Here is a 14,705-nt window from a genome sequence, read left to right on the forward strand (position 1 = left end):
TGTACAAGAAAGAAAGAATGAACATTTCACTAGCTGGCAGAAGAGCGCCGTAAATTACGGTACTGTACAAGAACCAGGGACCATTGGGCGAGAACATTAGCTCCGCGTCTGCCCCTAATTGAGCCAGGTGGAAGGCGGAAATAGCTTCCAAGGTTGCAGATGAGGTAGCCCGCGTCATCTCTGAGCACCGGCCATATTTATTGTCATTACAATCTACCTTTTTCTCCTGCCTAGAGGTAGTCGATGAGAAATGTCATCTTATTCTTCCGAGAATCTACAAACAGCTGCGTACTCTACCAGGTTCAATGCGCCGCTCAGGAGGGGAAAGAATGTTGTACTTGGCCGTGGAGAAGTAGTGTAGTGGAACACAATGAAGACGAGTTTCGGCCGAATAAATTCACATAGCTAATAGTTATTGATTACCACCACATCAAACACTAGAACGTGGTAGGCGAAATACAAACGTCGCTATGCTATAGTATGAACACATAAAAGAGCATTGCTGTTGTGTGATGCCGCGTGGCATGCCTACCATGACCTTAGCAATTCTCCGGTGATCGCTCCTGCTTCGGGACCTATGAAACCCACTGCTTTATGGCTACCTTTGCGGATACCTTCTGCGCACACTTCTGTCATAAGTTCCTTCCTGGTCGCCAAGGGTCATAGTGAACGTGGCACCTCATGCTGAGTCGTGCCTTCCTCTGTTACTTGATCGCGCTTTCCCTCGAACCTAGAGAGGTCCCTCGACACCCGCCGTCGCTCGTGACAGTAACGTCTGTGCACCGACCGAGCCTGCGCCATAATCTAGGTCGAGGGGTACTTTCTCAGTTATATGGGTCCGCTACATTCCTTGGAGGTCGTGCCTCCCACAGGTATGCTTGCTCGCGCTGTGTTCATGGAAGGGTGCTCAATAGAAATATGCAAAATGTCGTTCAAGAAGTGGTGTTAGTTGCTCATAATTTCACGAAGCACGTGAGACGAGCATTGGACGATTGATAGTCCTGTATTTGAATGTTTGATGCTCGTCCGAAATTGGTGTGGCTTTATGATGGTGTAGGCCTGTTGCGACATCATCGAGTCTTGTTTTGTGGCCTGACGGGGAACTGTGATAGACATCTTCGAGGCTGATGATTGAGGCTCTTTGCTGTTAGCTTGGTTGTGCTTCCGTACGTCGAAAGCAGTGTGTTGGTGATAAGGTAAATGTAGCGAGGTCACGAATGCGAGTATTTTCGCTCGAAACATGCGCGTGTGGCCCAGAACCAGGACTTGCCGATCAGCTTACATCCTACCTGATGTATAGAACATAGTGAAGTGGATATCACCCCTTGGGTATGCGTCGTCGTGCTGTCGTGACCGCTGTCGAGCTTGTCAGAGATAACGCCATTGATTGAATGACAGTTGTCGTCGGATATCCATACGAGAACATGCTTACCTCGTTCGACAAGAGGAGCATACTCGAGGGAGGCACAGCATCGGAATGGTGGGTCGTTGGACGGGAGCACTACTTTTGTACTATATGGTCGCAGGCGTGGCAGTTAGCATGAGGACGGGATACTGACTGGGCTGTTAGCATTTGCCGTCGCGTAGTAGCTTGACATTCTAGACACATGATGTTCTGAGGGTAATCGCTCCGACACCGTAGATCACAGACATATTTTCCTGTGGATGGCAGAAGCTTACTAACGTGTCAATGCTGTGAGAGGACACCTCGAGTTGATGCCGTGTAACCAGTTACACATTTTGGTAAATGCACCGTCAGAGCGTGTCAAGTGACACCATTTCGACAACTTTATGCACATTGTTGAAGTCGAGGCATGCCACCTAGCAGGTAAAGTCTGGACACTCAGTGGGTGATGCCTGATGCCTGGTGCATCTGCATTCGAGTCAGGTAGTGGCTGACTTGTGCTACAGGTTTTCAACCAGTGTGCAGCATGTCAGTGTGCTTTAGCGCCCGTGCAGCTGGCTCAAAAGAGAGTTTGTTCGTGCATCTTGACATAACTTGAATATGTGGGCGATGAGGTCCGCCAAGTGCCTATATATCCCTCAATTGCAGTAGGCCGCAGCTGCAGTACCTGGAAGCGAGCGGGGCTAGTTCTCATCTGACAATTTGAGCGTGCCTTACCTTTGCTGTGCCGACTCGGGAAGCGACAATGTGCTTCTCATCGCGATGGGATCTTCTCACTGTCTGAACATGATGAACGGAGATCTTGGCGTCTGCATAGCTGGCGTGCCTGAACTTGCGGCAGGCATCAAAGGCTGCTTAGGCTGACGTTGAGGGCTGACGTTGAGCATGTCTTTTACTCGAGCCTGAAAGCCGGTGGACGGCTGTCAGATCTCTCAAAATGAAGACTATTCTCGGATCTCGTGCGACACAAAACACGTCTGCATGTCTTCAGATGAGTCTCGATGCTCAAAGATGCCACTAGTTCGTGTCCAAAGTAGGCTTGTCGTAAAACTGATGCCGGGCCGCCATGAAGGTTCGACACCCTACGTCCTCAACGACTTTATATCCGTTCAGGAACTGAATTGCGCCAAACAGATTGCAGCAATTTTATGCCTCGAACGTTTCTGGGACTGGCTGCGGTACACCGTGCGTCAGGCGCTATGGATTGCAATAATACGAATGGACAAGGTTGGGAGATTCGGCATGAACCATGGATGCCGTCATGCCCCATAGATGCACATCATAGTTGATTAGGCAATTTCCTGCTTGTCAAGCAATCTCAGGGCAGGAATAATCGCAATCGCAATACATACTCACAGTGGCACTGACGAGGTCACAAGAAGGCCATTCGTGGAGGTCGCGTGCCTGAGCAACCTTCAGTATTCTCAGAAAGCATCCGAGCTCAGCTGCTGCTAGTCAGTCGAGGTACATGCGCGCGAGAAGAACTAAGCGACAACGTGACGCTTTTAGCGGCGCACGTTGACATCTGAGGCACGCCTCGACACCCTAAGCTAGCTCGTGGGCTGTTGAAGCATGTGCTCATGACGTCTTGGGAGTCTCTCGGGAGGATGGTCTCTTCTCGCTTCCTGCTCTGAGATGCATTCTCAATCTTGCAGTCCGCACTTGCAGTCTCGCAAGGAGGGAGTGCATTAATAGTGGCATGGAGTACTGTAGCACCTGAAGAACCCTGTGGCAGAAGTCCGTTGATGTCAGATGCTGGAGCTGAGTTGAGGGGATGAAAGCTACGATTGGATGATACCGGTAGACAATCTGGCATACAGCTCGAATTTGCAGAGGCATGATTGGATGGTCAGTGGGTACAATTGAGGTCTTTGCTCATCAGATGACCTTCTGGCTGTTCGTAGTAGGCCTATTACACACGCCATACTATAGTTCCTTCCTTGTGAATGGGTTCCTGCAGTTTACCACTGAACATTCCGTGACGCATGGGCCTAATGTTCAGCAGCAAGATCATGTCAGGCGGCGGCGAGGTTCACGCAGAGTCTCGGGACGCAATGAAGTTTTCTTGAGTTGAGAGCGCATGGGAAGTTGCCGGCTGTCGTGCGCAGCCAGCTCTTTGCAGCTGTTAGGTCAGGCACTGTCCTGTTGTCAGCATTTCGGAAATGACGAGGAAACGCATGAAAGCGAATTATTAGCCTTGTCGGTCGAGTATGGAGCATGTTGCTGCCGATGTGTGGAATATTGGTCAAGACTGACAGCACCACTTGTCAGCAGCTATTGATGCTTTCTCCGCGTGTCTACATCAACGACAGGATAGTGTTATTTGGGGCAGAAACGATTTTAGTCGCATTGCAAGGCGACAGTAATAATAATAACAATAATAATGCGCGTGATGTGAGAAGTAATAGTACGTATGGATATGGGAGTGTCCAAGGGTGCCAATTTAAGCCCATTGGCCTGGGTGGATACTATCACTATTGTTCGCTAAGTTGCGGGCTCCTAAGTACGGCGTTGGCACACTGTCGTAGTTACAACCCGCCTCTGCACTGTGCCAATCCATTATTCATATTCAGCCTCCAGGATCAGTACTGATTCACTTCTCGCACCTAAACTCTCGACAGCCTTCACTGACACCCGTCGACGCACAACCTGGACATACCTTCACGCGCGCACACAGCCCCTCTGCCGCTGCTGATATTCTCAACACCTGACCTGAAGCGCTAAGGCTTCCCCTCTTCATCTTCAAGTTCCGCATCACCTCTGCGCACCTAACTCATTTCAACTCGACCCGCTCCTTCAATCTCAACTTCATTCCTTTACTCTGGCGAGGCACAATATTTGAGCATTGTCGGAATCATTTGTTTGCTTCGCTACTCGTTCCTTACCGAAACCAACAATCTGGCGTCAGCCCTTTGTCGAGTCCGCTTGCACACTATTGCCGTGGCTTTTGTCGCGACACGCTGGATCCAATAGCGTTTTGCAGAGAAAGAGATGTCACAGAATCGACCCGGTGGTCCGTTTTCAGGCTTGCGAATGGGTGGTAAGTCAACTTCAAGCTGCAGAGAACCCCGGACCTGCATACAGCCCGAGCACGTGCGCTAACGTAGCATCACAGAAGTCGTTCGCGAAAAGGTCCAAGACGGCCTGACCGGGGAGCAGCGGGAGATACAATACACCCAATGCAAAATAGTCGGCAATGGCTCCTTTGGTGTGGTGTTCCAGACCAAGTTGTCCCCGAGCGGAGAAGATGCTGCAATCAAGAGAGTGCTCCAGGACAAGAGATTCAAGGTATGGTACATTCGCAGCCTCTTCCCGGTCCGAAGCTAACTCTACTAGAACCGAGAGCTTCAGATCATGCGTATTGTTCGACATCCCAACATTGTAGAGCTGAAGGCATTCTACTATTCGAACGGCGAGAGGGTACGCATCTGGGAACTGCGAGAAGCATGACATTCGCTAACAGGTTGCAGAAAGATGAAGTTTATCTCAATCTCGTCCTCGAGTTCGTTCCCGAGACCGTCTACCGAGCATCGCGATACTTCAACAAGATGAAAACAACCATGCCAATCCTCGAAGTCAAGCTATACATCTATCAGCTGTTCCGATCGTTGGCCTACATCCACTCGCAGGGAATCTGTCACAGAGATATCAAGCCGCAGAATTTGCTCCTCGATCCTGCCAGTGGTATCCTCAAGCTGTGCGACTTTGGGAGTGCAAAGATCTTGATTGAGGCGGAACCCAATGTTTCGTACATTTGCTCTCGATACTACCGTGCTCCAGAATTGATCTTTGGTGCCACGAACTACACTACAAAGATCGGTATGTATACTTCGCCCGTTTGGAAAGATTCTTTCATTAACGAGGCTTAGACGTCTGGTCGACGGGATGTGTTATGGCTGAGCTGATGTTGGGCCAACCACTCTTTCCGGGTGAGTCGGGTATTGACCAGCTCGTTGAGATCATCAAAGTATTGGGCACACCCACGAGAGACCAAATACGGACCATGAACCCGAATTACATGGAGCACAAGTTCCCACAGATCAAACCGCATCCATTCAACAAAGTATTCCGCAAGGCGGCCCCTGAGGCTATTGAACTCATTTCGGCACTTCTGGAATACACACCAACTCAGAGGCTATCAGCCATCGAGGCCATGTGCCAACCCTTCTTCGATGAGCTTCGAGATCCATCGACACGCCTTCCTGATTCTCGACATGCCGGCGGTGCCTCACGAGACCTTCCGCAGCTTTTCAACTTTTCTCGTCATGGTAAGTTTTCTGCGGTACGTGCTTCGGTTTGTGGCTAATGCGAACCAGAATTATCCATTGCTCCACATCTGAATGATAAACTTGTGCCTTCTCACGCTCGAGCTACTCTGAAGGCCCAGGGTCTCGATATCGATACCTTCACACCAATGACGAAGGATGAGATGATAGCGCGTCTCGATTAAGCAATCCGCTACCGGGAACTTTCAGGATGCAACGATGTCCAAATATTGTCAGCACTTTTGTTCAGATCCGTAGCGCATACAGCACATTTCACCGGTGTGAATCACATCCTGTACCATGCAGTGTTCGCACCGTCACGAAGAGGCACTTCAAAATTGCTTAGAACGGCTCCGGCGTTCAAGATGGCTTTCGTTCTGGCTGATGATTAGGGGCGTCCGGAAAGGAGCTTCAAAACTGGATCTTGCATGTCTGCGCCTACGCGAAAAGGGTCTGACTGAAAATGAATGCTGGGAGGAGGAATGAAAGAGGGAGAATGAATCTGTGCTTGCAGCAACACGAGTTTGGTTCGAATGACCGTTCCACGATAAGGGGATGCTGGCACACTCTGTCTTGTGGTTCGAGCAGCAGCGGTCAGAACACGCTTCAAAGGACTTTACGAGCACGATTACGAAGGATACCCAGATAATGTGCCGCTTACTCCTAAGCATGACATATCATGCAGAATATGCGAACATCACATTGGAAGCACTTCACTTCCTGCATAGCTTTCGTTGGCGTCATTACAATAGATCATCATTTCTGGTTTTCAGTTTTCCACCTCTTGTTGCGTATGCGCTTACGTGCTTGGCACAATCCCGCTGTTCCGCCCATCAGCCTGTTCAGGGAAATTCGCTGTCACGAATGACAACTCGACCAGGGCGGGAGCGGAGTACTTGTCTCAAGATTACATGGTTTGCTCAGTGAGCGAGCATAAGTATATCGTTGCTTTGGGAGGCTCAGATTTCAGTTACGCATTGCAGCTCGAAGCATTCCTCGCCGCCTCGGTTTTTCACGTTTCGACTGTGTCCATGTTGGTTATTGAAGCTGCTTTATTTCTTACAACAATTGCTTCGATGGACGAAGCTTCGACTCTCATGCACGATACTGTTCCTGGCTCACGCCGACCCCGCACAGATCTACAGGATCAATAACCAATAGTTACTGGCGGACTTTGCACCTTATCTGCTCCTTCGAGCTTCCTAAAGCTTGAGGCTTACCACAAGGTGCCATCGAACCGAATGCGCAAGGATGGGGCGCCGTACCTACTTATCAGAGCTCACCGCCATGTCAATTGACTAGGGTTTTTATCATTCTCAACCACTGTTCACTCAACAGCACTCAACCTGGAGCATCCCACATGAGACGATCAACATGGCTGACGCTGCTAGCAAAACCCCTCAAAGCTCCAAAGTACGAGTAGCTGTAACACAGCACGAACCAGCATGGCTCGATCTCGAAGCTGGAGTCCAGAAGACATGCAACCTTATAGCAGAAGCGTCTGAAGCAGGCGCCAAACTTATAGCTTTTCCAGAGTGCTGGATCCCAGGCTACCCAGCATGGATCTGGACCCGACCTGTCGACTTCGATCTGGGAGTGAAGTACGTACAGAACTCGCTTGTCATTGACAGCGCTCAGATGCAGCGGATTTGCGAGGCTGCGGCGACCCACCAGATCAATGTCTCGTTGGGCTTCTCGGAGCGTGATGGTAATTCTGTGTATATTGCGCAGGCGCTTATTGATGAGAGTGGTAAGATCGCGATGAAGAGGAGAAAGATGAAGCCTACGCATATGGAGAGGACGATTTTTGGGGATGCGTCGGGGGAGTGTCTTGCCGCTGTGGTACCTCTACCTGAGGTGGGAAGGGTTGGTGGGTTGTCGTGCTGGGAGCATATGCAGCCATTGTTGAAGTACTACACTTTCTCGCAGAATGAGGAGATTCATGTTGCTGCTTGGCCTGCGCTGGACGATTTCATAGATGGGTCGCCTGGGTTTTGGTCCATGAGTATTGAAGGTGAATATATCAGCTTTGCGTCCGGTCAATCATAGCTAACTGCGGATAGGCTGTCGAGGTCTCGCACAAACATATGCAGCGGAAGCACAAGCTTATGTTCTGCACTGCACGCAGGTCATCACTGAGGCAGGAACCAAGCTGATGGGCACCGAGGGCAGTCCGATTATGGGACGCCCGATTCAGGGCAGCTCGGCTGTCATTGGACCTGATGGACGGATCTTGACTGCAGCGAAGACGACGAACGAAGAGCTTATCATCGTGGATCTAGATATGGAGCAGGTCGTGAAAGCAAAGACATTTGCTGATGCTGCTGGTCACTGTAATGTTCTTGCTGCGCGTGGTTATGGTTTTGAAGCTGACAGAGATACAGATAGCCGACCTGATATGCTATGGTTGGGAGCAGATCCGACTACGAAGCCGGTTGTGCGTGTCGCGCCTGCTGTTGAGAGGTGACACCTCACGTCTAGTTTTGTCTGGCTGACGCTGTCACTTTCATTGCAGCTTCATCAGCATATCACTCGAGGTGCTCCTTCAACAGGGGACGAAGAAACCATCAGGCACGGTCGCACCTTCCAGCGTATGATTATGACTCGGACAGACTCGATAGAGTTGTGTCTCATTTGCATGGCAGATAGGAGCAAACGGTGAATCTGTACATAGACTGCAAGTATTCGTCTTTGAGGAGAACTTCGTGCAGCGTTGTTGTTGTAGAGCTAGCTGCGTGAGCGAGTGTGCAGGATCATCAAGCTTTATCACCACTGCGAGACTGCCATACAAAGTTCCCAGTCTTGTCAACCGCTCGCAAATGACTGAAGAACCCGCGGCACTGTCGTTTAACTCATTTTTTGCTAGATGTTGAAAGAGAAGTGACCATATTCTGAAAGCGAAAGGGGCTCAACTAAAGTTGCCAAGACCGTATCCTAGCCCTGGAGATCGTCATTTTCGTGGACGCGCAGCACGTTTCTCCAGATCGACGCGCCTACTTTATGCAGACCAGTATTGCTCACTCTTCGAATGCGCCTTCCCGACAAACGACTGTAGCGGAAGTGTAAATTGCGCGAACATACTTGGACCATCATAAGATTCGCGAAGCCTCACTTACTCCGAAACAACCTCGAAATTCGATCACCATGGCCGATTCTGGCTACAGGCCACGACGAGGTGGTGGTGGTGGAGGCTTCAACAACAGAAAGAGAAGAAATAGAGGCAAGCATTTTGTGTGACCCTACTAGAACGGTGCTGATATATTGCGCCAGATGATGACGATAACTACGATGGCGGTAGACGATACCAACGACCAAGATGGGAAGAGCCACCAGCAACCAAACTACGAAAGCAGGTAGTCAGCATTGCAGAAGCTCCTCACCGAAGAGTCGACGAGGACATTATGAACAGTGCAAAGACCATCGCAGACAACTACTTCGACTCTGACCTAACCAACACTTTCCTTGATATCGCCGTGTCTCTCACCCTCGAACAACCACTTAAGATCCCCTTCATTGCCGCCATTGTGCTGCAGACGAATGCTCAGAAGCCTGAATTCACCGAGGAAGTGCTGAAGAAGCTGGCCGAGGCTCTGCAAAAGAACATTAATGAAGGCTGCTGGAGGGAGGTCAAGCTCTTGTTGCGATTTCTGGCATGTCTGCAGGGTCTGTTCATGGGCGACGGTGTCTTCCCATTCCTGGAAGAGCTGTTCACCCGCGCTGCTGAACTGCAGACTGCCTCCAACGAAGACGTAAGTTCTTAGGATGCAAGGACCATGGAACCCTGCTAATGCGCATTAGGCGCTTGGCCTCGAGCTCGTCAAGATCATCTTATTCACCGTTGCCTACACCATGGCCTCTTCAGCAACCGAGTCCGCAGCTCAAGCAGCATCGTTACTAGATCAGACTTCCATCATTGCCTCGGGCCCTCCGCATGTGCTCGAAAACCTGGTTGACCCCTATCCATCGTTCGAACAGGGCGCTCCTCCCAGTCACGAAAGTGTGCTGTCCTTACTGCAGAAGCATATGGAAGAAGAGAAGAAGAACAACTGGGAATTGCCGTGTCTGCCCAGGCCCTGGAAAGGCTCTCAGCCTGCAGGAGAAGAAGATTTGCTTGCATCGGCTCAGAAGCATCCATTCCCAACACTCGACTTACCCGCTACACTACAAATTGGTCCTAGACAGATCTTCCCCGAGGTCTACTTTTCAGTATATGCCGACCAAGACATCAACACAGTCCCGCCTGCCTCGGACTCTAGCTCGCTACTAATTCGTGATGCCCTGACCGATGCCATCAATGTTCTGCACATCAACAGATACATCGCAGGCAAGGTTCTGATCGATATGGACTGCTACTTTGCTCAAGGCACTTTCGTGAAAAGAGCAACAGCCTTTGACAAAATAAGAGAATTGACCGAAGACAAGAACACCTGGAAGCCCGAGGATGTCATCGTGGATGCTACCTTTTCTCAGTTGCTGCAGCTTCCTACTCCAGAGCACAAGCCTGTCTTCTACCATTCAGTCCTGACAGAATCCTGCAAGGTCGCCCCTGCAGCTGTCGCCCCCAGTCTCGGTCGAGCTATAAGATATCTCTACCGTAACATCGACAGGATGGATCTCGAGATCAGTCAGCGTTTTCTGGACTGGTTTTCGCACCACCTGAGTAATTTCGGCTTCACTTGGAAGTGGACCGAATGGGTTGACGATGTGGAACTTCAGGATATATCGCCGAAGAAGGCTTTCATCCTTGACGCCCTTGACAAGGAAATCCGACTCAGCTTTGCACAGAGAATCAAAGGCGTTCTGCCTGAACCATACCAAGCATTGATTGCGCCCGAAAAGGAGAAAGACTCGCCCGATTTCAAGTTTGATGATCCTTCAACACCTTTCGCCGACCAAGCGAAAGAGCTCATGTCTAGGATACGGCAAAAGGCTTCAGATGAAGAGATCGCGGCTGCTCTCTCGGCCATCGAACAAGATGCTGCAAATTCAGGCCTGGCCAATCCTAACCTTGCTTCAACAGACGCTTACATGACCTGCATCTGCTACGTCGGCTCAAAGTCTCTGTCTCACGTCCTGGCCGTCATAGAAAGATCTCGAGAGCGTCTGTCGAGCTTGGCAAACGAATCGCCAGATTTACGAAAACAGATAATCGGTTCTGTGCTTGAGTTCTGGAAGCACCAGATAGGCAATGGTGTCTGTCTCGTTGACAAGCTGCTGAACTACGGCATTGTCACTCCACAGTCTGTGGTGGAATGGGCTTTGGTTGACAACATTGATCGTGGTACATTGCTAACGAAGAATTGGTGCTACGAGCTTATCACGAAGACTATCAGTAAGGTTGTGTTTAGAGTCAAGCAGGTCGTCACGAAGATCCGAGACCCAAGATTGAGCGAGGAAGAACGAAGCACACTTCAGGCCGCCTTGGACAAGGAGATGGCAGATATGAAGAGTTTGTTCAGCTCGATTGAGGATGCTGTCGGAAGTGTCGCTTCTGCCTCCGAGGATGGTATGATCGAGAGTAGTGATGCGCTTCGTGCTGAGGAAGAGTCAACCCTGAGAGAATGGGGTGCGAAATGGCTGAGGGTCTTCCGACGTAGAGCTGCTGTCGAAGAAAGCTGGGTGAAAGAAGAACTGGCGAAGCCGTTGCCTGAGCTGCCTGCTGAGCCTGAACCAAAGGTTGACGACGTCAAGATGGAAGATACGAAGCCAACGAATGGAGGTGCAGAAGATGGGAGACAAGGGTCTAGAGAAGGTGACCTCGGTGATGGTGCTGACGGGATCGAGTAGGGCTGTTTTGCCACCACCATCCCTGCAGAAGTAGACTGGAGCTGAGTGGATCGCTATTGCGGCAGATCGCAGTCTGTACCTGTGTATACCAGGAGTTCTAAGAAATGGTTGGACCATACAACAATCTTCAAGAGCCGTCCATGCTCTGTGTTCGAAGCAAAGACTTGTACAATTTCGAGATCAAGAGATCGAAAGGTTACACTTTCATGGTATGTATTGACACTGAGAATTGACATCAAGTGGGCATTTTGGGACTGTAGCTAAGTGATCTGACTGCTCATTACAGTAGGTAGTATAGTTGCATATGCTGTAAATTGGAGTCAATTCGACTTCCTTTACATTCCAGCTTGCGACTTTCACAGTACTTATACATTTCAGGTTCAGCCTTGAACCGACGACCACGCCCTGCACTGCCTGACCCTTCCACGACACGTTATGTTCGTGGACTGGGGCAAGTGCTCTCAGCCCACTGATAGCACCTGCCGCGTACCTCCAGCTCACGTTGCGCCTGCCATCTAACACAATACACAGAACAGGAAGCCACGATTTGGAAGCAAAGGTAGGTGCGACTGACCAGTAGGTAGCGCCTTCCCATTCTACATCATCATATCGTACCTTCCCTAGTTACTGATGATTTGCGCCTTCCTGAAACTGCCACCGCGCCTGCCTTCCGCTTGAAGGTGCTGTTGAAAGAAGGTGCGACCTTGAGTAACGGCAGGTGCGATCAGTTGGTCGCTCCTTCCTGACTATCCTGCTGGATCGCTGTATCGTGCCTTCCGTCTCGAGGGTCGTGCCTTCTTGACATCCAACTGCGCCTTCCCGCCACTTCGAGCTGCGGCAAACATGGAAGCTGCAGACTTGACTAATGGCAGGCGTGACCTATCGGTCACTCCTTCCTATCTGTGCTACTGTGTCGTGCCTGCCGCTTCTGTGGGTTGTACCTTCCACAGGTCAACCGCGCCTGCCTTCAGAGTTTACGAGGCTGAGAAGGAAGGTACGTGTTTCATGCCAATGGTAGGTGCGATTGGTTGGGCGCGCCTTCCCTAGCAAAAGTGCTGTGTCGTGCCTTCCACTCCGATGAATCGTGCCTTCTATACTCAAGCGCTCCTTCCGTCCACTTCGAGTCGAGGCAGACAAGGAAGGTACCGACCTAAGTAACGGCAGACAGCAGACACGACCTATCGGTCGTTCCTTCCCCAGCGACTGCGCTGTGTCGTGCCTTCCGTAAGTATGATCACACCTAACCATGATCGAAGTGAAACTAAGGAAGGAGCAATACATGGTGTGTCGCCAGGCAGGTGCAACTAGGAGCAGTACCTTCCTCGTACTTCATGTCGTGCCCTCCGCGCGGCTGACCGCTCCTGCCCTTGAGGCTGTATGCACCAAGGGTAGGTGCGACAGAAGACTAGGCAGGCACGCAGGCACGCAGGCACGCATTGTTTACGGCCGGTTGTTCCTTCTGCACCGCCGGTCGAGTCGTGCCTTCCACGTTCAACGACCTTGCCTGTGGAATGTGGGTATGTGTCGTACCCGTTGGGTGGTTGCTCGCATGTCCTTCGCTTCTCAGACTCCTGAGTGAGGTAGCAAGGAAGCTGTGACTATCTGGCTGTACCGCGGCGCATTCGTCTCACCCGAAGGAGCATATCACATCATCCTAGGATACCGTCGCTCTGCTGACTGGGAAGGCGCTACCTGGGTTGCGAGGTGGAGCCTGCCTCCATGAACAATTACGCCTGCCGTCTAACCTCAGTCATGAGGAGAGGAAGGTACGGCTCGACCCCACAGCAGTCACGATGGAATGGTTGCACCTTCCGATCCATCCCATTCTGGTCACACCTGCCTCCAAAATACATCGTTCCTTCCTTCCTTGGTCGAGCATCGCACCTTCCGCTGCAACCGATCGCACCTGCCATTTGATGGTGGATGTCGATGTAAGGCAGGTACAACTTTCAAACGGCAGGTGCGAACGGTTGGTGGCTCCTTCCTATGAGTAATTGTCGGTCACGCTTGCCGTGTGAAATTTGTTGGGTGGCGCCTACCTTGCGAATCATCTATTTGACACGGAAGCCGCGACCATGCAGGTGCAGTTGCCTTGAGTGGGTTACGAGGTCGTGCCTGCCGAGAAGTCGTACTCATGGTGAAGGAAGGTGCGATGCAATGAAAAGAGGCAGGTGTGATGTTGTGTTCGCTCCTTACACTGGCTTCTGTGATTTGCGGCTTCCATGGTTGATCAACCGCTCCTATGCAGAAAGCATTTATGAGGAGAGACGGGAAGGTACGAATCGATGGTAGCACTTTCAGTTGGTGTCAACTCGTGTCTCGCATAGTGCGTCGATGGACTGCAAAAGCAGCGCGGTCAAACGGACGAACATTCAGGGTTCGATCTGTCATCTATGGTAGAGATGGCTGTAGCATAAGGATGGTCGGGAAGCACTGGTAGCTTCTTTGTCCATTGCGTCCAGGTCGTGACGTCCATTTGCTGCTCAGTGGGCTGCACCTCTTTTTCCAAGCGGCGCGTGATGAAGTGAAAGGCATGGTCGTTGGGCTGCGCTTACCGTGGATGTTTGGCTACGTGGCTTCTGTGGCTGCTGTGGTCGAACGTGCCTGTTGCGCTACCAGACGGGCCGCTGGTGCGAGTAAGAGGCGTTCCTCAACTGTTTCCCTAGTTCTAGTTGATAGAACAGATGGCAGATAGCGGTATCTGGACGTTAGATGGGGATTGCCGCTCTGCTCTGGCACATATCTGTCTGAAAAACTAGAAGAGCGTAGGTGTTAGCAAGGTCATGATGAGATGTACCGCGAGGATTGGGGCGGTGGTGTCGCTAATCGTAAGCAGAGACCGCGGACTAATGATCAGGTTGAGTGTGAAGAAGAATGAGCTTTTGAGTGCTGTGCGAAATCTCTCCTCGAAACAGGTTGCGCTAGTGAAGTATGCCCTTGGGTGCTCGTAACCTAGAGTCAAGCCATCGTTGACACACCGGTGAGCAGCTCGCAAAGAGGTCTATAAAAGGACTCGAGGCTGAGAAAATAAGGGGGCCGACTGATTGACTATCGTGATGTTTTGTGTCATCCCAGAACGCGCTCCTACACGCGCAGAGCGTAAATTGCTTGCATTAGACTAGTCAATATCAGGAAATTAGTACACAGGCAGAGCTGAGAGTCGAGCCACCACAAACCTTTTGAACGCATAAATGAAATGTGCCGCCACAATGGCCAGAGGATCTCTTCTGCCTCAATACATTCATTGC

The 14,705-nt window shown here is 50.9% G+C and overlaps 3 protein-coding genes across 3 annotated transcripts; all 3 read left to right on the forward strand.

Moving 5' to 3' along the window:
• Positions 1 to 4,396: 4,396 nt before the first annotated feature.
• Positions 4,397 to 5,855, forward strand: gsk3 (glycogen synthase kinase 3; the record flags this gene model as incomplete). The annotated part of the gene is made up of 6 exons (XM_064870609.1): positions 4,397 to 4,445; positions 4,521 to 4,693; positions 4,742 to 4,825; positions 4,876 to 5,224; positions 5,275 to 5,673; positions 5,722 to 5,855. 6 exons carry the CDS (start codon positions 4,397 to 4,399, stop codon positions 5,853 to 5,855), a joined length of 1,188 nt encoding a protein of 395 aa, XP_064733062.1.
• A 1,189-nt stretch (positions 5,856 to 7,044) lies between these two features.
• PMZ80_002176 (uncharacterized protein) lies at positions 7,045 to 8,137 on the forward strand (the record flags this gene model as incomplete). The annotated part of the gene is made up of 2 exons (XM_064870610.1): positions 7,045 to 7,684; positions 7,734 to 8,137. 2 exons carry the CDS (start codon positions 7,045 to 7,047, stop codon positions 8,135 to 8,137), a joined length of 1,044 nt encoding a protein of 347 aa, XP_064733063.1.
• Positions 8,138 to 8,814: 677 nt separating this feature from the next.
• Positions 8,815 to 11,457, forward strand: cbc1 (Nuclear cap-binding protein subunit 1; the record flags this gene model as incomplete). The annotated part of the gene is made up of 3 exons (XM_064870611.1): positions 8,815 to 8,890; positions 8,941 to 9,419; positions 9,469 to 11,457. The coding sequence occupies 3 exons, from the start codon at positions 8,815 to 8,817 to the stop codon at positions 11,455 to 11,457; spliced, it is 2,544 nt and encodes an 847-aa protein (XP_064733064.1).
• Between the last annotated feature and the right edge of the window lie 3,248 nt (positions 11,458 to 14,705).

This window comes from Knufia obscura, assembly GCF_036327395.1.
Source record: "Knufia obscura strain CCFEE 5817 isolate CBS 148926 chromosome Unknown scaffold_2, whole genome shotgun sequence".
NCBI lineage: Eukaryota > Fungi > Ascomycota > Eurotiomycetes > Chaetothyriales > Trichomeriaceae > Knufia > Knufia obscura.